The 27863-nt window shown below is 39.9% G+C and overlaps 1 protein-coding gene across 3 annotated transcripts in view; it reads right to left on the bottom strand.

The window, feature by feature from the left end:
• Positions 1-1621: 1621 nt before the first annotated feature.
• The window catches only part of ANKRD28 (ankyrin repeat domain 28), a 102735-nt gene continuing 76493 nt past the window's right edge, over positions 1622-27863 (bottom strand). For 2 of the 3 annotated variants that reach the window (XM_069958711.1, XM_069958709.1), the window contains exons 9-28: positions 26538-26616; positions 23329-23443; positions 21279-21361; positions 20058-20121; positions 17694-17762; positions 15868-16008; positions 14474-14585; positions 13257-13283; positions 12640-12714; positions 9908-10109; positions 9725-9812; positions 7886-8003; positions 7195-7414; positions 6283-6370; positions 6111-6194; positions 5584-5729; positions 4492-4574; positions 3949-4031; positions 2979-3070; positions 1622-2361 (exon numbers count right to left, since the gene is read on the bottom strand). In XM_069958711.1, the coding sequence (XP_069814812.1) occupies positions 2084-2361; positions 2979-3070; positions 3949-4031; positions 4492-4574; positions 5584-5729; positions 6111-6194; positions 6283-6370; positions 7195-7414; positions 7886-8003; positions 9725-9812; positions 9908-10109; positions 12640-12714; positions 13257-13283; positions 14474-14585; positions 15868-16008; positions 17694-17762; positions 20058-20121; positions 21279-21361; positions 23329-23443; positions 26538-26616 (2247 nt within the window). In that variant the 3' untranslated portion in view covers positions 1622-2083. The remainder of the gene's footprint in view (positions 2362-2978; positions 3071-3948; positions 4032-4491; positions 4575-5583; positions 5730-6110; positions 6195-6282; positions 6371-7194; positions 7415-7885; positions 8004-9724; positions 9813-9907; positions 10110-12639; positions 12715-13256; positions 13284-14473; positions 14586-15867; positions 16009-17693; positions 17763-20057; positions 20122-21278; positions 21362-23328; positions 23444-26537; positions 26617-27863) is intronic. The other variant, XM_069958712.1, reaches the window with a different exon arrangement.

Raw genomic sequence — 27863 nt, 5'->3', positions numbered from 1 at the left:
CAGCTCATCTCTAATTATGAGTCATACAGGTATATATAGAAAACTTATGCTGTAACCAATGCTGTTGCATATACAGGGCTCTCGCTCAGGTGTAAAAGAAATATGAGCTCTTTCTATTAGTCTATCATGTGACAAATGTCATGTCAATGTACTCTAAACCAGTAAGCCAAGCTGAATTATTCTGCAGTTGTGCTTACCTAACAGCCCTTAGAAGTTACAATAACCCCAAGGTTACACATGCCTAACAGACATAATTTTACCTGTATTATGGAAGCAAGTCCCAGCCACAGGTACAGTACAAATAGGTCCATATTAGGCCAGTGTGAACCCAACCTAAAGATATATTCAATGGAGCAAATATGCAAAAATCCATTCCATACACCTATTATTCCTTTCTAATCATGTCTATGGATTCCTGCTAAATCTTATCCAGATGAAAAAGTTTTCTTTTTGCATAAAAACCAATGCTTATCAATGTATTCTTTAGGCAGCTTAATAAATTGACCCAACCGTCTTACAAGAGTCAGTAATATCACACCTATCAACTCTGCTAAATAGCCAAGAGGTCTCAAATGGGAATTGTGAAAAGTTAAATTATTCCTTCCCTAAACCATGTTTTCTTCATGTCTCTACATGTTTTTATCCAGTGCAATTTTGAACCAAATTTTCATATTGACAGCTCCATAATGCACTAAATGTGGGAGTGTTTAGAATCTACTGAGAATACTTGTTAAATGGTGTCTGTACTGAACAAATAGTGTGTGTGTGTGTGTGTGTGTGTGTAATCCTGTAGATTTTGGAGCAGAAATGCTGCAGAGTATATTGTTAACATACCCAGTAACCCATACTAATAATGTTTGCAAGACCAGAAGAACAGGACTTGGAACACCACATAATGCTGATCTTGGTCCAGCAGGAGGTTTAACACAGTTTTCCCTTATAGCTATTTCAATACCTCTTGCAATGTTTAAAAGTCTAGAAATATATAACAATCACAAATACATTGATAGAGGATGAAGATGGCATATGAGACAACTGAGTCATCTGGTAGTAATTATCTAACATAACATAATGATGGTTTGCAGTGGTTACCCACCTTCAAAAAATATATTTTACATTACAATAAAATAAACATCTGGTTACATGACCAACAATAATAATGTATGTGTCCATTCTAAATAGTCAAGTCATCATTTATTTTGTTTAGATTTTATTTTAACTTAAGACCAATGAACATGAGGAATCCTGCCACATATGTTCATTCATGGGTACAGATTACTAGTGCCACTTAAAAGCCTTAACAAAAAAAAAAAAAAAAGGTTTTTGATTCCCCTGGAAAACATTATGTAATGTTAACAGTGAACAGTAAGCAAAAAGATTCAACACATCATCCTGTTCAACTCGTGCTTTGCAAAAAGAAGAAGAAATAAAAATAAAATGAATCCGGTTTTGGACATTTTCTCGGCATGGACAGAAAGAAACAAGACCTAGAAATAAAGATTAGATGCACAGTTCTAGATTAACGGATTCCAGTCATTTTACATCCAAAAACCATTTGTAGAAATAAAAAAAAAAAAAAAAAAGTTATTTGGTCCTTTGGCAAACTGATGTACACACAATGCCAGATGTACCAAATTTGTTTATTGCCATCAAAATTGTTTCAATTTATACAATGTTTATTATAGTTTCCTGTACAATTATAGTAGGAGTCTGCTGCCTGGACTGCTATGCCCTGCATTATAAAAGATTCTCTTGACACAGACAATAAAACTTTAAATAAAACAGTAACGACTGCTTGAAAGTCCTCTGCTCCTCCGTCCCCGCTTCTCCCTCTGCTCGTGAAAGTTCCAAAACTTGTACAGCACATTTAATCGGTTGTAGAAAGGATTCTTATCCAAGAAAGTGGGTCAGATTAAAACATTTGCAAAGTTATTCATCAAATCAATGTATATTAAAAAGGAAAAAAAAACACTATGTGATAATTTAACCCCTACATTTCTGGCCACTGTGGCAGAACAGGGAAGAACACTCTTTCAGATTGCACAATTGAAAGAACTTAAAAATTCTGGGTTCCTGCAGAACCTCAGTAGGTTTCAGAGTCTGAGTCATTGAGCTCATCTTCTTCTGTGTACGGATATCCGTCTTCCCTGCCGATATTGTTGAAACTGCAGTAAGAGCTGTGTTCGCTTCTCACGAGAGGCAAAGAGTCAAATGTGACAGTCTTTGAGGGGTTGGTGTAGTGATTTAGAGTTAGAGATGGCATTGTGCTGCACGAGGAGACTGGCATCATGGTGGCCAAGATGAGAGCCAGACAGTCGGCAACATCCTTATTTGGAGCACATGCCAATGCTGGTGTGTAACCTGTATTACAGCAGACATTAGTGTTAATAAAAAACAATTATACATAATACATGTACAATATACACAACAAAGATACATATATGTGTGTATGTTAGTTTTATATCTATACACACAAACATGCATATGTACATACATACATAGCACAGATGAGAGACAGGCACAGCAGAGAAGGTAGAAAAGTAACAGAAGGACAAAAACGTGGGAGAAAGTTAGAGGAGGAAACATTGGGGCTCATTTATCATGAGTGTTTTCTTGGAGCACTTTTTTTCTAACTTTGTCATATTTTGCAACAAATTTATCAAAATGTTACATTTATCACAAATTATGCAGCACACCCCACCAGAAAACTAGAGGGCATAATGCCAAATTTATCAATAGATTTGTCTGGCTGAACCTATGCCACTGCCTCCCTGGAGTGCAGACACAAAAATTATGCAATTTATAAAAAATGCAAGTAAATAAAATAAGCTACTTCAGAGGTATTAAACAAAAAAGGAGCAAAGACTTTATAAATCAGCTAGGCACAGAAGAACTAGACTAAAAAATGAAAAGGAAAAATGGCGCAACACTAATGATACACGAGCAGCAATGTATTTTGTATTGATTTCATTAAGTACCATTTTCGTCCACTGCCAATACACTTGCTCCTTTTCCCAGAAGTTCCTGGACAACAACCGTTAACCCATTCCGAGCAGCTACATGCAGAGGTCTGCAAAATAATATGTAAAAAAAAAAAAGAAACAAAAAAACAAACCACTAAATTTTTTTTTTATCTCCAGGTACACTCATGTAACAAGGAAAACTTCTGCAAGTGGCACTTAAAAGGGGTATTCCCATCTGCTCCACTCACCGACACTGCTTTCCTGCACATAGCCAAATTCAGGGCTATGACAGATCAAACATGCATCGCTTTGGTGGCATCATCCAGATGCTTGACTGAACCCGTGTGCTCAGGCCAACAGCTAGTATAAATCAGCATTTAATGTGTATGTTATAACACAGAGGCGACTGGGCCTAGGAGATATTGCACATGTCCTAAAATGTAGTCTCTCAAGATCCCAGCTATTCTCAGCCAAGGGGGTGGGGTGGGAGGTAGGGGGTGGGGTGGGAGGTGGGGGGTGGGGAGACACTGAGCAAAACAAAGCCATCCCTGTTAGATTACATAGGTGGATTTAAAACCCAGGCAACAAGCAACCAACAAAGAGGAGGAGGCTAAATGAGTAGCTACAGAACGGGCCATTAAGAAAAGGAAAGAAATTTAGTTAGTGGATTGCTTGCCTCTTAACCTTTAATGAAATGAGAATACCCCTTTAAAAGAAGACAAAGCCTGGGTCCATACATAAAATGTAGTCAGTATTTTCAGGCAAAAACCAGGAGTGGAACTGATAGATAAAAACATGTTCTTTTCACCCTTTTCTATATTTCGCACCCAGTCCTGGTTTTAGGTAAAATAACTGACCAAAATTCTAGGTAAGAACCCGGCCTTACATAGATCAGTGTGTTATTGAGTGTTTGCATTTCACAGGAGTCATTTTGGTTACTAACAAAGACACATAGGTTCTCATGGAAAATCAATAGGTCACTTACGTTTGTAAAGATGCGTTTGTTGCATTGATGAGGTTTCGGTCACTAATTTGCTCTAGTATTAACAAGGCACTGGTTTCATGACCCTACCAAAAAGGGGAACCAATAAAACGCATTGAAGAATTATCAAAAGGCAAAATTCTTGCACCCTACAAAATTCTGTCTGCATCTATATAATAACAATACTCTATAATAATGTGTGCGCCAGTGTTACTAGTATCTGACCTTGTTGGATCTATAAGGCTATAGATAGCTTTAAAGGTTTACTAGCAGCCAGGTGTAGCATAGGGAAATAGGACTTATGTGGTAACATATCTTGAGGAAACTATCTTTATGGCCGAACAACTGGGAACTTACGCAGGCTACTCTCCTAAACCTGTTAGTTGTTGGCATATGTACAATAAAACGGGAATGTGGCTGCTCAGGCAAATGAAGGATTAAGAATGACTACTTAGGGCAGTACAACTATTGTAACCAAACAGAAAATGTGCAGACCTTCTCATACAATATACACACACTGCACAGCTACATAATACAGGGACATACCTTACTGCAGGCCAAATGTAGTGCAGTGTTTTTATTGTTATCTTGCAGAGTTAGATCAGCTTTAGCACTGCTAACTAATACCTCTGAAAAAGTGAAAGGAGGAAAAAGTTAAGTTAACACACACAACCATCGTAAATGGTCAATTTATTAAGAGTATTTTCCATGCAGATTCTGCTCTCTTATGCGGAAGAACAATGAACTGTAGTACAGCCCAGATATGACTTATGTATACTGTTGTCTATATTGCTAAGTTGCAAATATTTTAATGTGTCAAATAGCATTAAAAGCTCTAGTATATAGACTGAATGTGGAAGCAGATAAACCATAGTTTTCACTGGACACAGATTGCTGTGACTTTTGGGTTTATCATGTGTGACCCCTTGATCAAGACCCGGCCATCAACTACTTTACCTTCATTGTGCTGCTTCTTTCTATAGATTTTTCTTTTAATTTACTGCATATCTTTAGCAACCATTATTAGCATTAAACTGGACAAGCCCTTTAATACTAACTCATTTCTTAGTTACAATATTACCAATAACGGCTACCAATGAAACTGTACTGGGTTTGCTAAACCAATCCTTTATTTTCTGGTGACACCTACTGACAAAACCTGGTGCTGCAATAATGAGTACATATACGAACCATCATTTTACATACATTTTTTTCAGGGATACACAGTTCCTTCTTGTCACTGGATTGCATTATGAATTAGATTTCTGCAATCTTTGACACACTGGCACATCTTTAGTTTGTCAAGTTTAGACCAACTATTCAGTTGCTTACTGTAAGGGTACATTCACATGTACCATATCAGCTGCAGATTCTACACTGTGGATCAGCTATACAGTGTTTCTGCAGTAAAACAAAATCAATGTATTTTAAATCCTTAGCAGATCTGCCGTGTGTGAATATACCCCTTAGCCAAAATTGTGGCATACAACGATGCACTCAAGCAACCCACTTTCCCACTGAACCAAACCTTTGTAGTAAAGTCAAGCCCCCTTACCATAATGAAATGTGACCAAACACAGGACTTTGGCATCTGTCCATAGCTTGTAATGCTAACTGGTGTGGTCAGGTGTTGCTTACCTACTGCATTTGTTTGCCCATTTTCTGCAGCCATCATCAGTGGAGTTTTCCCAGAAGAATCCACTGCATTTACTTGAGCATTATGGCTGAGCAAAAGCTGCAAACATTCAACATGGTCTGTAAAGGCTGCAGCATGGAGAGGCGTCCTGCAGAGAAATAAGATGAAGGCCTACAATAAGATGATAATTAAAACAACAAGTATGTAATAGTACTGGAATTACACAAACATTTTAGTTTTACTATAGGATGACTCTTACCCCTTTCCCTATACTGCATCTCTATGCAGCTCCTATAAATCACATTAGGGATGAAATCATACATGCAGTTTTAATGTAGTTAAAAGCCAGAAGTGGCTTCCAACTACTTGCTGAAAGCCCATTCACTTGCCTTTGAGTTTGATTGTTATTGAATTTGACATGGATTTTGGCACTGGCGTAATAAGCAGTAAGTCTAATCTGTCCTTTGTGAACTCAGCCTTACAGTGACTCCCGAAATGAAAAGATACTTCTCATGCTTTTGATACACACCTGCCTTTGGAGTCCACTGAATTCACAATGCTTGTACCTAATGTGTCTATTAACATTTCTGCAGCACCTTCATTGTCATTTATTCTAAAAAAACAAACAAAAAGACAACATAATTAAAAACAGATCGGTGTAGCCAACCACTCCAGTCCTTACAACATGTCCCTCTGCTTACACTGCACAATGAAGAGGACTGAATGAATTTCCTTCCATTTTCTGAAATACTTCTTGTTCAAGCAGCAGTTCTACGCAAGCATCATGGCCTGTAGAGTAAAGGAACAATTTTAAGAGAATTCACTTTAATTACAAATCTGGATATAAGAATATAAAAAAAAGACATCTATATCCAGTGTGGAAGATAACTAGAGATGAGCAGCCCTAGGGAGTCCTGGAAAACATGGCTGCTTCCAACTACTTAAGTCACCGGTAATAGAATGCCGCACACTTGGGTTTGGACGAACCAGAGTGTGCTCCAGATTTGCTTATTTCTAGAGAGAACAAAATTGATTGCAAGATTGGTAAATAATCTCTTCTCTAAACTTTACTGTTTGTTCAGCGAGCTGCTACATAAACTTTTTGATGCAAAAAAAACACAAAGCCTCATGCAGCCATGTCAATGAAAGAAATAAACCTCTGGCCTGCTAAATTGTCAAAGTTTGGCAAGCTGTCAGTTGTTTTACACTGCCTAAGTGCCATGAAGTAGGCGCTGGCTTTCTTATTACAGTGTGCAATAATATACAGAGGAGGAGAAGAAAGAAGACACTCTGTTTTACCGCTGCCCAAGTTTTGGTGACTTTTACAAGTGGCTGAAAAAATCCAAGTTTTTTTTTTTTACAGACGGTGGCACTAGTGTGCATTTGTTGCCCAATATTGTTACAGTGCACATTTATACAAATGTATAACCTTTGTCAACAGAACAATTACTTTCTTAATGCAGGATAACAGTACTGTTTGTATGCATACTTCCCCATGCTGATTGATACCTCCCATTACCCATTATAAGCAGGATAAAGGAAACTATTTGTATGTCGTCCGCACACACTGTTAATATATCATATACATAGGAGAAGATAAGAATGTGGCATACCATTATAACAGGCCCAGTGGAGAGATGTGTATCCGTGATTGTCTGCTATTGCTGGAACAACATCAACAGACACAGCAGTCTGAAGGAGAGCCCCTAGAACACCTATATGACCACATGCTGCCGCCAGATGAATGGGGGTGCGACCTCTGCAGTCCCGTAACAAGAAATTAGCGTTGTGCTGGAGCAATGCTTCTACACACTCCTCGTGTCCAGTCACTGCCTAAAAACATAGTGGACAAGCGACGAAGATCAGGAACCGATCCACAGAATCTTAACACACTATGCTAACTCAAACTGCTAATATATTACATTTAAGGAACAGTGTTACAGCTATAAATATTCATCAGGTCTAAGTGTAAAGACAATGGGATAGAAGGTAAAACAGTATGTAAGAAAACAATGGTAAATGCTGTATTAGAATCAATTCTTACATAGGTAAATGCATTCACTCCATTAGCAAACAAGAAATGCCTAAATCATAATTACTAAGGGTTGTAGAAATGCATTGGAGTTACTGCTATTAGTCACTGAAGCAACAAATGTCACTAATATTAGTTGCCTCATCATGAATAAAACAGTATGTAAAAGCAATATATCCACTAATACTGCAGTGAATGTACATAGTGAAGTGTTCTGGTGATGCTGCAGAGACACACCCGGACAATATGAAGCTATGTTAGGAAAAGCATACCCCACGGTGCAGCGCTGTCCTTCCCCACTTATCTTTGGCATCCACGTTGGCTCCTTTGTTCAGCAATGAATAAACACATTCTGTGTGTCCGTTCAGTACAGAAAGCATCAATGGAGTCCTAAGCAATAGTAGGTACAAATCAGAAAGAGACAAAGCTTTACAGGAAAACGCATCAGTCAGCAGAGCTATCCCCTTGTGGCTGCCATCCAGCTATGTACTTAAACAGAGAGCGGAAGCAGATTCCGGCAGTCCGACAGGTCAAGGAAGTGGAAAGAAAAGTGTAGGAGATGAAAGTGCTGAGAATACTTGAGGACAACTGAAATGTATCGGAAATTTGCTAACATACTGGATATTATTTATGTAGAGGGACCAGATCAGCAAACAGGATGAGTCTGCAGAATAGCCTTACTTCCCATGCTACTCTCTATTTTACAATATTAATCTAGAGACTTCTGTTAGCAATATGGCAGCCCCTAGTCACTTATACTAAGCATTATAGAAAGCAGGGTTGGCACCATGGAAAGCAGGCCCCAACCAACTTGCTAGCTGGTTTCCTCCTGAAGTCTACACAATTATAGCAGTATAACTTCTAACTTACTCATATGTATAGCCTTCTCTGCAGCCCCACCCAGAGTAACAATGGCACTATGCAGCAAAGGCTTCTAATGAGTAGGTTATTAGTTACATTGACTGCTACTGCTGTTATCAAACATATAAGGTGACCAATGCCTATAGCCTATGTACAATATAGGTAAACTGTGTGTAACCAACTAGGCTTGGGACTGATCTGAGTGATATGCTGGTGCAATAGTAAATTATATCCATGGTAATGGGTTATAAATATTGCTCACAGGAAAAAAAACTTATATCAATGAGTGTTGGTTGATTTGTTGCAGATTTTTAATTCCTCATTTAAGTCAACAGGAAAAATTTGCAAGAAATCCACAAAGTTTGCAGAATATGAATCGACATGCCACAGATTTATAATTTGTATCACACAGATTCTTTGGAGATTTAGAGAGTAAGGGCCCTATTACACAGAATGATAATCTGCCGAACTCTGACGATTTTGTTGATCGTGTCTTTCGGTCCTGACCTAGAATCAGCAGCAGCCGGGCGTGTATGGCTACGTGTAATAGCAATGCGTGGCTGTTGGCTTATGATTGTGTAAAGAAAAATGTTAAAGTACTTACATTACCTCTCCACACTCCTTGCTGTTCGATGCTCTTCTCCACGCTCCCTGCTGATGCAACTTTAGAGCCAGTCTCTGAAGTGACAGGCTGCTCATCCAATCACTAGCCAGTGACTGGCTAAGCGACTTGACACTTCAGAGACTGGTGCAGAAGCTTCAGCAGTGCCTGCAGGGAGCATGGAGAAGCGCAGACAACACTGGGGAGCGTGGAGAGGTAATGTAAGAACTTATTTTACACTTTTAAAGCAAGGGCTGCACGGACATCGCTAACGATGTACATGCGGCCCTTGCTGCGTGATAATAGAGCCGAGTAATAGGCTCAGTAAACGAACACTGATTTACCAGATCAGGTAATATGGCCCTAAGGGTATAAGGGCACACAGGGTGTATACCTAACAGTGCATTGGGTACAGAATATCCACAGCATATTGAAGCAGCAATTTTGTAAAACCATCCACATTGCTGCAGCAAAACGGATTTACTGCACTTGATGTCTGGGTGGGTGTAAATACCCTGTGTTAAGGCTTTGTTCACACTGACTTCCACGTATCCAAAACTAAAGTGACAAAAACCTCAGAAGAATCCATGTCAAAAACTCAACATATATATGAATAAAGTCTTAAATTTTTTTAAAGGTTTTTACTTACTGTCCATTTCCATCGTGAATATCCACTGCAGTCTGGATGTCAGCATTTCCTATCAGAAGTCTTAAACACTCTGAATGTCCATTAATAGCTTTAAAAAAAAAATCATTATTACTGTCAGTGCTACATATGATGCATCACAATGGTGTTGAAAGGAAACTGGGTGCGATACTGGTTATGCCATACCTGCTGAATGAATGGGTGTCCTTTTGACAACATAATCCTTAACTAATATTGATGCTCCTTGATTGATGAGAACATCTACACATTCAACATGTCCTTTGAATGCAGCAAGGTCCAGAGGAGTCCTGCCACTGCTGTTCCGTACATCAAGGTCAAGTAAAGACTGTACTAAAACCTCTAGGGCTTGATGGTGCCCATGGTAAGCCTAGCAAAAAATGCACAAAAACTAAATTCACCATTTTTTAGATTCTTCCTGATTCAGCAATAAAGCCATACAATATACTTTACAGAAGTTTTATTTCATATAAAATACACTTACCCTTCCTTGCTCCTGCACTGCTGCCGGTATTATGGAGTCCTGTCCCTGCTGTGTGCCAAGTCTCAGTTAAGGGAGGGGACACCACAGGCCTGTTTGTCAATCAGTGGCTGAGAAGGACCACCACTGAGGCCACCGATTTGATAATATCAGTTATTTCATATCACCAAACCCAAAAGCACCAAACAGCAGGGAGCTCCAGAATACCAGAAGCGACACAGGAGCGAAAGAGATAAGTAGTAATACAATACTCTTTATATAATTACCCTCATTTATGGGCATACATATTAAAGGCCTGGACAAACCTTCTAAGTATTAAACGGTACATGGCTAAAGACCCATTTAGCATCTTAATGGCAGATAAGACAAAATTTTTATGGTGTTGAAGAATTAGCCCTGCAGATATAAGCTCCTACTCTTAGGCCACATTCACACAACGTATGACGAATGTCATGAAGATCCTCCCGGCGGTACTGCATCACCCGCCGGATGAACTTCATTTATGTTGAATTGGGATGCGGACACATCTGTGTGCACCCGCACACCAATTCACCATAGCACACAATGGAAAGTGCGGCCGGAGCCGCACTTTCCATTGTGTGAACTGACAGTTCTGTGCGACCGCTATTCAGTTTTTAGTGCGGCCGCTAGGAGTTTGTGTGTATACACTCCAGCCGGGATTCCTCTGACTTCAATGCAATGTATCTTTTCTATTAATCATGGCCATTGTTGCAAATCGGCAACAACAGCTGTGATTAATAGAAACTCCACTTCCTGTAATTTAAGGGTAGCTTCACACACACCGTATCGCAGTGAATTTTCTGCTGCGGATATGCTGCAGATACGCAGCAGATTTGATGTAAATAACTGTACACAGCATGAAATCTGCACCATCAAATCTGCTGCAGATCTCCTGCGCATCAGTTGTGTGTGTTAGCACCCTAAAGGGATATTCCTATCTTGTTACATGAAGGCTTTCTGGTCCCCTATGGGCTATCTGCTGTGGCCTGAGAGGTAATCAGCAAAACTTCCACTGAGGTGAATGATAGCTGTGTAAACTAGACTTGCCAGCTATGCTGTTTATGTAACTCGGGAAGTCTTGGCGAGACGGGAATACCCCTCTAAACCTTTGATTGCAACAGTCACTAACTTCGATATGATTAAAGGGGTTTGCACCATTTGTTTGGGTTAGGGTGGGTTAATACTATGTTTGTGCACTCCAAGGCACACATGTCAGCAAACTGTCAAATTAGGATACATCTTATGGGCAAAGGCCTTACACATTTCGAATCAGCTAGGGACAACGAGTCATTTTCTGAGTATCAGCGTTTGGTTAGAGACTTGAAAAGCACTGCAAACCTTTTTGTTTTTAAATGTTTTAATTAACATGTTTTTATTAACAAAACAATTAGGGAATACAGAATCTGGCCCCCTCTGTCTTACAATACTTATGACAAATATAATCATAGACCATGAGAGACAAGACTTTGGTACCAACACAAACACTGTTCACTGTGTACAGTATATGACTTTTATTGTGGGATCTTTACACTGTCCTTAATCTGTACTGAGCACTGGACTGATATTTTTATACATTGTCTGCTGTCTACAACAATCTGGTATCATCTTAATGGAATAAGGCCATCATACATTTCTTGCGACCCTTAACAACCCTACTAATATAACACTTCAGTTATGAGCTATGAAGTATCAATTATTTGCTGATCAAGAAAAAGAAAAACACAACTTTAGAGGTCACACTGTATATTGAAGATGCTAACATAACATTACGTTATATGGTAGTGTAACAGTTTAGTGACAATATTCTCTTCAGTGTTTTTCTACAGTTTAAGGTTCTGGTGTTTAGCAATGTACAATCACTTCAGAAGAAAGAATCTAGTAAAAGCCGTCACCATTGGTGTAGATGGTATATAGTTTCTGTTACCTATAGCCTTAAGAGACACATTTATTTTTTTCCCCCACTCTTTAGTACATGCACACCATCTACACACCAGAGACATGCCAAAAGTTTTGATCAGTCCGGGTCTTGAGTGTTCAGACCCACACCCACATCGTGAGAACGAGCTGGGAGAAGATAGTGTTAAGCGTGATCCTTTCCTCGCTTTGTGTCATTTGATGAGTTAGGCTCCCAATGCAAGTCTATGGAGTCTGACTTTTTTCTGACAAAGCAGTGAACGGACCACACTGCAGCGCGGTCCTCTCCTGCTTGTTCTCACGATCCATACCTGTCTGCACACACAGACACGGGCTGATCAAAACCTTTTTGACATGTCTCTAGGACATGTCAAACGTTTTCTTTCATAATGACAGGTACACTTTAAGGAACCTGCACTCCATTAAAATATTGCTAGTTTTTTTTTTTTTTTTATAAAATGTAATAAATTCTTTAAGTACTTACAGCTAAGTGCAAAGGACTGATTGGTGCACGAGTATCTGCATCATTCAGCATGTCCGTACCTGAAGTTTCCATAAGCTGAATGAAAATAATAAAGTGCATTAATAATCGGTACATTAACAGAATTACAGCATTACAATACAAACAGTACTCATATCTATTAGTTTCCTATTATGTATTAAATTATTCCAACATGCAGAACAGCCATACAGTCATCGGTTATCTGTCCCGTCCAGCCCCCATCCTTCCCATGTACAGAAACGTTCTGAATGACCAAGTGTTCCTGTGTTCTCTACAGGGAGGCGTAAGCCAAAGCCTGAGTGTTCTGACTAATATTTCTAGCTTCTAGATCAAAGGGGACAGGTGGTGATTTTCCATCATAACCCTTCCACAAACCCTTTGTCTATTTTCTGAAGGAAAGCGGAGGGTGACACTGGTTAGGAAAACACCTCTATAGGCTACTCACAAAGTATGGCTCTATTATGGTCTGTCACATGGTCAATTGTTGGAGGTTTCTGAAGCGGGGGCGATTGCTAGACAGGCTTCACTCAGAAAGGTTATGTGACCGAGCTTAATGTCTGCCGCAAAGATCAGCATATCTCAACGAAGGATGTACTTACCACATCTAGGGGTGTTTCTCGAGCAATCTGTAAAAATTAACAAATAAAATTAGGCCATCAGCACAAAACCTCCTAAAGAACTATTATATTATTTGGTAACATGGATTACTTTTTATTTCTAAAAGGGCTTTGAACTAAAATAAAGGTACCAATTTCTAAAGTGTACCTGTCATTATAAAAAAAGTTTAACATGTCAAACATTTTTTAACTAAAAATGATCACTAGAATTAACTGAGGAGCGTTGATGCGTGTTTTTCTCCCCATTTTGTGTCTATGTCTATAAGACTGTTCCATAGGCTTGCATTACAAATCTCTCTTGGTTATGTTACACAAGAGCTGGACACAATTCTCCACGCTTGTTCTAGTGTTCGATCAGGGTCTGAACACTCAGACCCTAACAGATTTTTTTTTTTTTTTTTTTTTTTTTTTTTTTAAATACTTTTAATACTGCATCTCTATGCTATCTCAAATTTTTTTTGTAAGGACAGTTCCCACTATTCTGCTCCTGTAGTCCCTAACCATGTTACTACTTACCTATACCTGTATAAAAACAGCTCACACCACTTTATGGGCAATAAAAACAGCTTCCTGTTACCATTTACATCTCACGACTAATACCAAAATATCATTTACTGCAGATGCCCACAAGGAAATGAGCTGTATACAGTCATCAGGGTGGGGAGCATGGCAATCTGCCTGTAATCTAGCTCAGCAAGTGTGATTGACTTGGCAGAAAGGATAATAAAATCTGCTAAGTGTTACTACAGGCTTAGCATCATGACAAGGATATTGGGCAAACACATGTGAGAAGGAGAGTATTAAAGGGGTACACCGGCCATTTACATTTTTTTATATAGTGCTGGGGCTGCATGAAAAATAATCCTATTAACTAACCTAACCACGCTGCCCCAGGGACCTCCTATCAAGTTCTCTGGGTCCCCCACTAAACACCACATCAAAGAAAAACTTGGTTCAGCAGTGACAGACCAGGCACTCACTGCCTATAATGGGACTGCACATAGGCCAAAGACTGGCTGTCACTGTCAAGAAAAGTTCATTTCGGAAGTAGCTAAATATGTTATTTTCTATGCAGCAACAGTACTATATTATTAAAGGGTTATGCAGGCCATATAAAAAAAATTCTAATGTTTCACTGTAATTCCATAAAACTATAATCTCCCATCACAGTGTAACATAATGTCACACCATATACATACCAATTCTAGGCATAAACGATGACCATAGGCAGCTGCATAATGTACTGCATTATACCCATGTTTGTCCCTGATTCCTGGGTTTGCATCATTTCTTAATAGATATTCCAGGCACCTAAATAAATGGGGAAAACATTTTGAGTTAAATCTTTTATAAAAAAAAAAATATCATTGGATTATGAACCATGATCACAATTGAATTCTTCCACAAAACATAATTTTCTATTAGACGAAAAAATTTGTCATAAAAAAGTCTAGAAACTACTGTCAATTGAGTAATCATATCAGATTATACTGTAAATTACTTTTTTTATTTTATATTTCACATCTTTGTCACTAGGTGTCAGAAGCGAGCTGTTCCAACTCTACACAGGAGACTTATTGTAGAGATTCATGTCACCTCACTGCACCTGCGGGTATTTTACAAGGTTATTACAGTGCAGACCTAATAATGCAGATGTGTGCTGGATTATAATGTTTCCTGGATTACTCCATTGACTGGATAAATACCAGATAATAAAACTACACCAATATCTTTGCCGTTCCCAATTTCTTGCTTAATTTTTCAATAAAAGCGCACCAGAAAGAGACAGAATGCAAGGTTCACAGGTTTTAGTGAATAGCCTTGGTGGGAGGGGGGTGTTTTTTGTCTTTGAGTTTTGATTTTTATTTTTTAAAAATATGAAACATGTTTTTCACATGTTCCTACTGTGGTGGAAACTTTACGACCAATAGTCGTATTGTAAAACTGTGGTGCTTGCAGTAAATCGCAGCATATTACTGCTGTGCATGAACCCATCCAAGTAGTAGGAATGATTGACGTATGATTATTATACAATCACCATAAATTATAGTTTGGGACAGGCATGAAATTATTAGTCCCCACGCTGTTTGGCCTCATTTACACTGCTTAACCCTCTCGTCGCAGCTTCCTGAATAATTACTGAGACCGCACTATGGTTCTCTCTAAAAGTACAAAATGATTATTATCGTCGCTCCAGATCGAACTTCTAATAAAAAGGGGAAAGAAAAAGGAATCTGCGCTTACCAAAAACTCTGAAGAAAAAAAACAACATTTTACTTGAAATCCGCATTGTGCGTCCCTTTTAATCATAGAATTTCCTCAGTGTTGCCGAGCTTAATTCTGGACAAAAAAGTCTAAGGAAGGAGCCTGAACAAGTGGTTCTTTGTGAATGTGGCAGGCTGCGTGACCGTCAGAATTGGCCGAGAAAACAAGCCAAGAACACTCCTTCTGAAAAGGCTACATTCTCTCTAATCAAGATAAAGGCAAATATTGTATGATGAAGTTCCAATACCGCTGCCGAGGAGTCTTCATGAGAACACTTGATCAGATGAAATGTAACAAATTCATACACTGGCACATAGATGCAACTTACTTGCCGTCTGTGTCTGATGTAGCTGCATAGTGCAGTGGGGAACAGCCCCTCTCATCCAGATCATTCACACTGGCTCCAGATCCCACAAGTGCAAACAGGCACTGATAGTTACAATTGGCAGCGGCATAGTGGAGCGGAGTCCTTTTTACGGAGAAAAACAATTTTAAATTGACAATATTAAAAAATTGGTAAATTATCTGTCAGTTTAGGCATTCATGTCTAACCTGGGTAAGCCCTTTATTTATGTCACGTTAAAGCATATTGTTATTGTAAACTTAGGGTTCCCCTCCAGAAGTTGCACCTCTAGCCCAAGGACGCAACACAAACATATAATTTATTAGAGGGATGTATAACACTGCTACAACCTGCAGGGAGCAACCACCTTCCCCCAGGGCTTTCAGCGGCAACAGCAGCCACCACGCTTATCTGATCACCAGTGTACCGTAGGGGACAGATCTGAGGTATTAGATAATACTGAAGTGACCGGCTGCATGTAAATGGCCACAGCTATGTATGTGTTACAGTGCAACATTTCCCCAGCTAGCTATATACCTTAAATAGCTGTGCACTGATTTGTCTGACAGCTCTCTCTCTCCAGATCCCACCATACTTGGCTGAGCATGCATGTAAGAAAATGTAAGCAAGCTTCTGCGGCTGGACTCCTCTGGCGAAGCATTATCTCACAACAGAGCAAAAGTATCAGATGGTTCAGGTCCAACTGCCTGATCCTGATGATCTCTGACATTGACGGAGAGTCAGGAGACTCCTATACTCATGAGATAATCTGTATGTTTGGTTGACATTCATCCAATGTGTAAGGCCGGCTGTAGAAGGAGCATTAGGCTGGGTTCATTTTTGGATGTTTAAGCCAAGGTGAAAATTGTGCATTGCAAATCCCTTTTAGGGTACAAACCCACACACCGTATACGCAGCTTATTTACTGCTGCGATACGCAGCAAATACGCAACAAACACGCAGCAGATTAGATCTAAATAACTGGACACAGCATCAAATCTGCACCACCAAATCTGCTTCAAATCTGCTGCGTTTTTGCTGCGTATCTGCTGTGTATACGGTGTGTGGGTTTGTACCCTTAGGGTAGCTTCACACGTACCGTATCGCAGCTTATTTTCTGCTGCGGATCCGCGGCAGATCTTACAGTGCGGATTTAATGCTGTGCTCATTCATTTAGTCAAATCTGCCGCGGATCTGCTGCGCAGCAGAAAATAAGCTGCAGTATGGTGCGTGTGAAGCTACCCTTAGGGTACAAACACACTAGGCTTATCCACTGCAGATCCCTGCCCTGTACACTCTATGGGCAAATAAACTTGCAGCAGGATGGACATCCCGCTGTGAGTATGTCAGCAGCCCGCCTGTTAACCCCCCACTGACGGAACCTAATCATCACCTGGTCCCCGCTCCGGCTTGCTTTGGGGCTCCCGGCACGTCCCGCTGCCCTGAAGCAAGTGAAGTAAACGCTCCGGGTTAACAGGGCGGCCTGCTGACAAAGTCGCAGCGGGAAGTCTATCCTGCTGCGAGTGTGTCTGCCCATAGAGTGTACAGGGCAGGGATCCGCAGCGAGAAATTCGCTGCGGATAAGCCCAGTGCGTTTGTACCCTTAGTGTGATTTTTACTGGTAAAAACAGCCCGGTCACAAAACCATAAATATTCATTGTAAAAAGACGTGTCTCCCCCCCGATCAGCAGCACATATTCAAAAAACACGGGATGAACCCAGCCCATATATTACTGGGAGTGGCAGTAAGGAGAAAATAATCTGAAAGACAGAGTATAGGAATTACCCTGATCCCAGTAGGGTGCACTTACCTCCCAAACTTGTCTTTTTTGTTGAAGTCTGCACCTGTGTTTAACAGCAAGTTCAGGCACTCCAGGTTTCTGAAAAGGAATTATAGTTTTTTTTTAACTAATTCTGAAGAAATCACCACTTTCAAATCTAATTTGTCTATACTCATATCATGTATACTGCCGGCTAAATAAGAGGGAAATATATACACATACTGTACATATTGCTAAAAATATATGTTAAAGGGAAAGTGACAGCTGTAATTCATGTTTCAAACTGATGACACAGCTAGATGGGTCAGGGAGACACATGGTACCTTTCATATATCCAGCTGTGCTTCCAGAATGTAAAAAATACTTTTATTCACTGGTACAAAGAATCAAGGAGACTTTCCTAACCTCCTGAATATCTACAAGCTGGTATTACCCCTCTCTTCCCAGTTAATTGAATCTTTGAAGGTACCAATTGTCTGCTTGTCTTAACAGCTTACAGTGTCAGCAAGAGTGTGAATTTTGTCTGACAGGTTTCCTTTAAGGGTGCCTTCACACCTACCGTATCGCAGTAGAAAATCCGCTACGGATCCGCAGCAAATTTAACTAAATGAATGAACACAGCATTAAATACGCACTGTCAAATCCGCTGCGGATCAGCAGCAGATTTGTAAGTGCGGATTTGATGCTGTGTTTATTCATTTAGTTAAATCTGCTGCGGATCCGCAACGGATTTTCTACTGCGATACGGTAGGTGTGAAGGCACCCTAAGGCTGGGTTCACACTACGTATATTTGAGGCTGTATGTTTGAGGCTGTATAGCAACCAAAACCAGGAGTGGATTAAAAACACAGAAAGGCTCTGTTCACATAATGTTGTAATTGAGTGGATGGCCGTCATTTAATGGCAAATATTTGCTGTTATTTTAAAACAACGGCTGTTATATTGAAATAATGGAAGTTATTTACCGTTATATGGCGGCCATCCACTCAATTTCAACATTGTGTGAACAGATCCTTTCTGGGTTTTCAATCCACTCCTGGTTTTGGTTGCTATGAGGACCTGACATGAGGACCAAATACAGCCTGAAATATACATAGTGTGAACCCAGCCTAAAAGTGTATATGTTTCCATAGCCAAATTGTAGGGACTCCTTCTCTCACCCTATTGGCATCTGTGATGCAATCACAGGGTTCAGTGGGATATCAAGGCAAACCTGGTGGTCCATGTTGGCTATCTGCATTTGTCTAACACAGAACTTAATTGTTTGCCTGTCAATAAAATACTGACAGGCAATAATATACTGCAACAGAGGACTATCGCATTGTACTGCTCAGGCAATCAGAAAGTCACACTGCATTAAGTCATTCGTTGTTTCCCTCAGCTTTGGTGTTTTAACACAGATATTGACCCAGATTAATTAATCTACAGATGAAAACTGACTGATTTGCCCTAACAACCAATCCGAGCTCTCATTTCTTACATTCTGATAAAATAGAACCAGACAGGCTTTTTTTAACAGAGTAAAATATTCTGAGGACTGACTTGTCCACTCAACATACATAATAATACTATTAAGACCAGAAATTAAGTCTTTCTTCAGATAAATCTTTGCTTATATACACATACATACACATATATACACATACACACACATACAGTGGTACCTTCATTTAGGAGCTCACAGTTTTTCAAAATTGTGACTTGGTTTAAGAGATCCCTGTACTGGGTGGGAGCGCGAGTGGAGGAGGGGTATGGTCTGCATAGTGTGGTCTACAGCCCTGTACTCTAACCCAGGAAGTCTCCCTCACCTTCCAAATCATAGCAGATCCACTTCAGGCTGGGGCCTGCATCAGGGGACAGGACTGTGGGGTTAATCTCTCCATAGCTGTAACCCCTCTCTCTCCGGACAGAGTGCGCTGCATGTATGTGCCAACATCTGACCTGCTTATTCCTTCAGTCTGTCAGCCCTTGTGTTTCCCATCCTCTCCATTACTGTACAGTAACTTATATCATCACATATGCAGCTGTTTCTGAATGTTTATTTAATCTGTTTTACATGTTATCCAGAATAATAAATTATTTTTGGTGTGTGGAACCAATTGTCTGCATATCAGTGATTTCTTATGCAAAAATTTGCTTTGGTTTAAGAGTGGATTTGGATTACAAGAACGGCCCCGGAACAAATTATGCTCGTAATCCAAGGAACCACTAATAACTATATATATATATATATATATATATAAATATATATATATATATATATATATATATTATATATATGTATGTGTGTGTGTGTGTGTGTGTGTGTGTGTGTGTGTAGTATAATATTATATATATATATATATATATATATATATATATATATATATATATATATATATGTGTGCAACGTACCCTCCAGCTGCAGCAGCATGAAGACAGGTCCTGCCAAAGTCATCTGAAGTATCTATATCAAAACCTAAAATACAAAAGTACAAAGCTTACTTTCTGTGTGGGTGAACCAATGTTCACGTCATGTATTTATACCTCACTATTGCAATTTTGTCTTTTACCCCTTGTAACCTGTATTTTACAGGGGTTATATATAGTTGGTTGGCAGAATACATTAGATATTGGGGACCCTAGATGCAGACTGCCAGAAAAGATACAAGTGAAAAAACAGCATTTTATAAAAGACTAAAAATATTGTAACGCTAAGGGTATGTTCACACTGAGTAAATTAGGCGGAAAGTTCCGCAGAGGAATCCCGCCTGTCTCAGTGTGCAATAGTCAGTCTATGGGAGAGTGCACGCTCCTCCACTGCTACCGCTCAGTGCAGAGGAGCGTGCGCTCTCCCACAGAGATGCTATGGCACACTAAGGCAGGCGGAGTTCCGCCGCGGAATTCCACCTGATTTACTCAGTGTGAACATACTCTAAAAGTAGAAAGCATCCGATGAGTTCAGGGAGCAGTCTGGCAAGCAGCAAAGGTGACCACATTGAACATGTATGGCCTTAGACATATTCAGCAATGACACGATCATAGAGCAGAGAAGCACGCAGTGCCAGCCAACACAGGAGAAGATGCTCTCTGGGGGCCTAGTGCTCTCATTGTTTCTGGATTTACTTTAGAAGCTGTGCACAGCCAGGCAACGATCTCTCCCTCTCACAGTAATTTTACCATTAACAAAAGCCAACCTCTGAAATGTCATTCTACTCCTAACATGCATAATTGTTGGCAAATCTCCAAGTAAACATAACATGTAAAAAAGGATAGATTCCCAAAAGCATAATAAACCTCACCGCATGTCTGAAATAGTCATAAGGAGGAAGTGAACAAAATGGTTTCCGGCCATAAAGCTATGGCTTCAAAGTTAAAAAATAAAAAAACAAAAATATATATTTTTTAGTTAGAATATACACCATTTCCCTGCACTGCATCAGTTAGGCTCTGGCAATATATAAACTTGGCTATGTAGCTGCATTGTTTAATGTGTATATCCAATGTCATTAAAAAAAACACAGGTACATTATATGAAATAATGGAACAGTTCAGTAGGCCTATGATTTTGCACTGGTTTCTTGCATAAATAAAATACGTGGCGTGTAATATAGGTTTCCAGATCATAAAACCAACCTGAAGAGAGGAGCTTTCTGCAGCAATCTGAGAAGCCGCTCAGTGCAGCCAGATGGAGAGGAAACATTCCATGGATGCCTCGTCTGCAAGAGTTCAAATAAACCAAAAGTACAAAACCTTCAACAGATGCCAAGCTTTTACCCAGTTCTAATAATTATTCCTTTTTATCATCCGATTAGCATGGTACATTTTATTATTTTTTTTACAGCGTATTTTAGTCAGTACAGTACAGGACTGTTTCTGGTAGTCAGAGCCTATGTACAGTACAGGACTGTTTCTGGTAGTCAGTACCTATGTACAGTACAGAACTGTGTGGTAGTCAGTGCTTATGTACAGTACAAGATGGTGTTTGTCAGGGGGGGGGGGGGGGGGGGGGGGGGGAGAAAAGATACCAATGGTTATTTCCCAAACCGCAAGGAATGATGGGGACCATATTGAAATGGGAGTAATGAACATTGCATAGGAAGTACAAGATGTAATAGGCTTCTAGTTTGTTTCTTAAATACTGTGAAGAGAACAGGCAGATAATGGAAGCACAAACACAGAATCAGGTACTACTATATTGATAAAAAGAATGCGTGGGTTTAAGAAGGAAAAAAAAAAAAAAAGTGAAGAAATGTGGGATGAATCAAAGAGCGCTGAATAAGGAGGTTTCAGACAAGGAGGACCGGAGCCACCCACACACGTATTTCTGTGTGGGTATATCCCTGTATACACAGACTGTGTTGCTCAAACTGCCTATAAAATTATACAAACTTTGCATGAAACTCAATAGTACAAATGAAGAACCTTTGTAATTTGTTTTTATGCTGTGATGTACTGCGGATTGAGAGAACCTACATCCCAAAGTATGTAGGGTCTCACAATGAATAGTCATTTCTGCCTCCAACAATGGTTGACAGATCTTTCCCTATGCACAGTGATAGAGAGAAATCAGTCAATCAGTGGGTGAGATGGAGCAGCAGTGCATGCTTTTAGGGGGTGGTTCTCCTAATCTACAGTACACCCCAGCATAAGGAACAGAGCACTTAAAACACCATGCCTGTAACATGCTCAGCCTAAGGGTGGTATTACACGGGCCGAGCAGGGCCCGATAATACCTGTAAACGAGCAGCGATCTGCTAGATCGTTGCTCGTTTACTGGGCTTATTACACGTCCCGATAATCGTTTGAAAAGAGCTGCAAGGACATCGTTACAGATGTCCTTGCAGCCCTTGCTAAACTGGCATACATTACCCATCCACGTTCCAGGGCTGCTCCTGCCGTCCGCTTCTCCCGGGGTCCCGTGCGCGCTCTAGCTTCACATCGGCCTGTCAGCTGGTAGGCCGCTCAGCCAATCACAGGCCGGGACCGCCGCGGCCTGTGATTGGCTAAGCGGCCTACCAGCTGACAGGCCTCTGTGAAGCTAGAGTGCGCGCGGGACCCCGGTAGAAGCGGACGGCAGGAGCAGCCCTGGAACGTGGATGGGTAATGTATATCGTTAGTCGCCGGCCACGCACCACTATTACACGCAGCGGTGCGCGGTCGGCGCCCGACGAAAATAGGGTCTAACCTATATCAACGATCAGCCGATGATCGTTGTCATCGGCTGATCGTTGCATTTATTACACGGAGCGATAATCGGCCGAATCGGGCCAATTCGGCCGATTATCGTTCCGTGTAATAGTACCCTAAGTGACACTTTTTTTTAACACATTTATCCTTGCAGAAGATCACACTAATATCTCGCTAACTACATAATAGGATAACAACAATCAAAGAGCAAACACATAAATGCAAGAAGCTAATTATTATGCAGAATACCAAAGAAAAGGGTTTAAAAACGAGTCACCCATTAAGGGTGCGTTTACACAGGTTTATCTGACAGATTTTTGATGCCAAAGCCAGGAACAGACTATACACAGGGAACAGGTCATAAAGGAAAGACTGAGATTTCTCCTCTTTTAAAAATCCATTCCTGTTTTTGGCTTCTAAAATCTGTCAGATAAATCTCCCTGTGTAAACACACCATAAGGCTCTGTACTACACCCTGCCGGGAGGGGTCACTTACTTTGAGGTATCTGCACCATTGGTGATTAAAGTGTTGATGAGAAGCTCGTGGCCATATCGGGCAGCTATGTGCAGGGGAGTGTTTCCATTCTTGTCTTCGCAGTCTATTTCTGCACCTATAACATACAATATGGCAGAACATGGTTAGAATTGTCAGCCTAAGAGAAGATGGACAACCATTCCTGTCTTAGAAATTAACCTAGCTTACAGTTTACCTGCCAACATGAATCCACTCTTCCATTGGGCTCCACATGTTCAATTCAAAACATGTATAGTTTTAATATTTTACAGATGAATAAGAATTTCTGCTACACCCTTAAGCTATGAGAAGGTTTTGTATCATTAACAACTTCTTCAACCCAAAAGCTTTCTCCTGGCTACAGAGACCTCTATAAAGCGGAACTTGCTATGGGAAGCTGCCATCAGCTACAGCGAGAGTCGCTGCCTGTTAAGAGTGTCTCAACTCTTACTCCGAGATGGGTCACACTCTGAAAACACTCCAGCTTTACCCTCAATGATCAATATATACTATTAGGTACAGTCCTTTTAATTTTCCTATATAATTTGAAACACAACAATGCCTTGCACTCCTAACAGCTTCTATGTCTATAAACATCTATAAGAACATGTAAAACATAAAGAAGACTATTGAGAGAGAAACGTATCATATCATACGTGTTCTTGGTTCCTGCTATAATTTGCCCAGTAGGGATTTTTCATTAGCATCTTTACATGAAGACATTATTTTTATTATTTTTGTCAAGAGCAAAAAATAAAAAAAAAGGGAAAACACCCATGCTGTCATTTCAGGTTTCCGACTCTTGTCCGATATTTCCAAGAGGTCAATGGGGAAAGACAAAGCTGAATTATTTATGCCATAGCCACAACAGGGAATGAAGGAGGAACAGAAGCTGGTAAAGTAAGTAAAGGGCAAAGCAATAAATAAGAGGAGATTCAGCTCATAAAACTTAAAATTCTATCAGTCGCAGAGACTGTGAACAAATGAGCAACTCTGCTGAAGAAAAACATGTCAGACCCATGCAGGCAGGAATTGCTCTTCAATGCTACTTAAAGGGGTTGGCCACATTATAATACATTAACTCTGGATACTTTGTTAGTAACAGTACGTATTGTACTCACAACACTCCCTGTGTGCCCCCATAGGGGTGCCATCATCAGCCCCCTTCTCCAGGCTTCCCCCTTGGGGTCCTCCACTGATCCTGTCTATGTTCATGGAGGATGGAGAGGGAGAAGCATACTCACATGCTCTTCAATGCTAGTCTACATCATGGAGGAGGGACGTCTGTTATTAGTACTGTGGGGCACACAGGGTGCTATTGTAAGTACAGTGGTGTAAATGGGGAAGGGGGGGAGGAGGACATTAAAGGGAATCCGTCAGCTCCCGGGCACTACCTAAGGTGCTGACAGTGTGCTGTAGCTGACAGCCCCCAGTAAGCATGGTGCCTTTTTGGTAATTTTCCATGCTGCGGATTATGTACAATCTTACGTCTCCTACTGTCACAGAGCTGTTGTTCGTGCCACACTTGTCATGCATCCTCCTCCCTCTTCATGAATAATCAATGCTGCCCGGCCTCCTGCTCGCTCAGCTGTCAGATTGCAGATCAGTCCTCTGTAGGCAGGTTATGTCTGAAAGAATCTTTCCTCTGTAATGTGTTGGAGCTGTGGTCTAGGGGTAACTCACCTGTCTAGAGACCTGCCAGCAATTTATTCTCTGGTTCGAATCCCCTGATGGAAATTAAAAAAAATGTTTTTTTTTGTTTCTCATTACTGTATCATTTTTAAGGCTATGTTCACACACAGTATTTTTGCTTAGTATTTTGGTCAGTATTTTGCAACCAAAACCAGGAGTGGATTGAGAACACAGAAAGGCTATGTTCTCACACTGTTGAAATTGAGCAGATGGCTGTCATTAAATGTCAAATATAGGACGTTGTTTAAAAAAAACAAACAAAAAAACCCCACAGTAATTATTTGCCATTAAATGACAGGCATCCACTCAATTTTAACAGTGTGTGATTATAGCCTTTTTTAGTGTTTTCAATGCACTTCTGGTTTTGGTTGCAAAATACTGACCAAAAATACTGTGTGTGTGTGTGAACATAGCCTTAAAAATAATACAATAATGAGGGAAAGAATAAGGGTAAGATTGTATATAATCCGCTGCATGGAAAATTACCAAAAAGGCACCATGCTTACTGGGGGCTGCCAGATACAGCACACTGTCACCACCTCAAGTAGTGCCCGGGAGCTGACGGATTCCCTTTAAATGTGAGTCAATCTGAAGCTATAATTTGGTAGATTAGGCTTCACTGGCCAAGTATATCCTGGTATAAATGGTTTGCATAGAAAAACCACATTAAATTCTGCTTTCAAGTGCACCTCTTGTTTTTCAGTTTTGTAGCTTAAGAGAAAAAAAAATGAAAATGGCAATACAATGTTATTGCCTCATTCTTTTCTTTTCCCTTTTTATATATTTTATCCACTGGTGGTCCATCTGCTGTGGAAACTCTTCATTTGTCAGTGGCTAAATGACTTTGCTGCGGACTAATAATCCACATCTCCGACAGTAGCAAGAGAGGAAGAGAAGATCTGACAGTGCTGGCCGCTCCGTAAGTGTAATTCAGCCTCTTGCTATCGGGACAGAATATTTTTCACATGACCAGCTGAACAACAAACAGCGACAATAAAATCGGAAAAGCAATAAGCTGATAATGATTTAAGCAATTTGGACAACTCTCAATTAAAAAAAAAGGGAACAGAAGTAGGTTGTGTTCACAGCGGAGCACTTTAACTACTTTATTACCAGAACATTTACCAGGCTTGTTTTTTTTGGTTGGCATTGCCACATTCAGAAATCCATCTCTTTATTTTCTTTAAGACATAGATGTATGAGGAATGGTTCTAAGCGGCTGACTTTTTTTTTTCTACAATTGTTACTTGTGTTTTATTTATGTCTTTATTCAGAAGCATAAAAAAAAGTAAAACTTATCACTTATTCATTGAATGTGAATAAAAAGGTTATTGTGTTGTCAAGTTCCAAGATGAACGTTGATGGACTGGGGGTAGGCAAGAATAACTTTTTCCCTATGGTCCCAGCAATATAGAATTTTTTTTTGCCAGTACAGCTCTTTAATGTTAGATCTATGCAATGGCTTTGGAGATCTGTATCAGGAAAAAGGAAACAATTACCATTTTGGATTATTGTCTGTGACCTGGAAAAGCGACCATGAATAGCAGTCATATGCAGTGGTGTCTTCCCATCTTTACTCTAAAAGAAAATTATGTAGTTAAGAATCTGTACATATCACATCAAACAAAAAAGTGGGCAGTGTAGTACACATAAAAATCAAATCACATATTGTGAATCCTTATTTTCCTTCGTAGCCTCAACTTTTATTGCCTTATTTTGCAAATATGTTTGACTAAATATTATCAACTAACTAGCCTACAAATAATTACTGCCCCCTTCTACATTACACCAACATGATACTATACGGCCTACAGATACTACTAATGTTTCACCACTATTATAGGCTTAAATAAAAAGAAAAAAAAAAAAGTAAATTAAAACTTAACTAACCTAAATGTTTGTCTAGTAAATTAAATTGTGCTTCAACAATTGTGATTTAAAAAAAAAAAAAAGTTAAATACATCTTTGTCTCTGTGATCCTCTTATTTAACTATTAAGTTTCTATATTAGTATTTAACTATGCTTTCTAATTTCAGTGGGACTGCCTGACCATCTATTGTGTATATAAAAAAAAATTCTAACACTGGATAACCCCTTTAACATGCATGATTTCAATCTAATCCTGCCCGACTTTAGAACAAACATATTACACTTACCTCTCTGTGCTCCCCCAGTGTCCTGCTGCAGCCTCTCCTGTGTCCCCTGCTTAGTGCAGCCGTAGTCAGAGACAAGACAGCAGCCCCTATGATTGGCTGAGCCGGCTGTCACGTCTGAGATGAGTTCATCCCAGAATTACCTGCGGCTGCACTCAGCAGGGGACACCAGAGACGAAGCAACAGGACACAGAAGGAGCGCAGAGAGGTAAGCATAAGATGTTTATTATGTTCTCCAACAGAGCAGCATTATTAAAAAAAAATCCTAATACTGGAAAACCCCTTTAATTTCAGCTTGCTTGATATTCTTTTCTCTTGAGACAGATGATCTGCCCACCAGGGGTGTCTGTCAGTGGCTTATTCCCCTCTCTCTAATGACAATACATATATGCTTGGCTAAATATCAATGCAGGTGTATGGAGAGTTTGCTAGGAATAGCTTTAGCTGATAAGTATGGAAAATAAGGCTTTAGATACAGTTATTAGATTGTGAGCTCCGGGGTAACAAAGTCGAATGTCAGTTATTACAGTGTATGTACGGTGGAATAGGTTGATGTTCTGTAAGCAAAGAAAAAAAATGGAGACAACAACCACCACCACCAGGGGTAGACCCAAACCAATCATATTGAAAACATAGTGACATGTCATAAATTTAGAAGATGGGAAGACCCCT

The sequence above is a fragment of the Dendropsophus ebraccatus genome, chromosome 2, assembly GCF_027789765.1.
Source record: "Dendropsophus ebraccatus isolate aDenEbr1 chromosome 2, aDenEbr1.pat, whole genome shotgun sequence".
NCBI lineage: Eukaryota > Metazoa > Chordata > Amphibia > Anura > Hylidae > Dendropsophus > Dendropsophus ebraccatus.
This window is presented reverse-complemented; position numbering and strand designations above follow the sequence as displayed.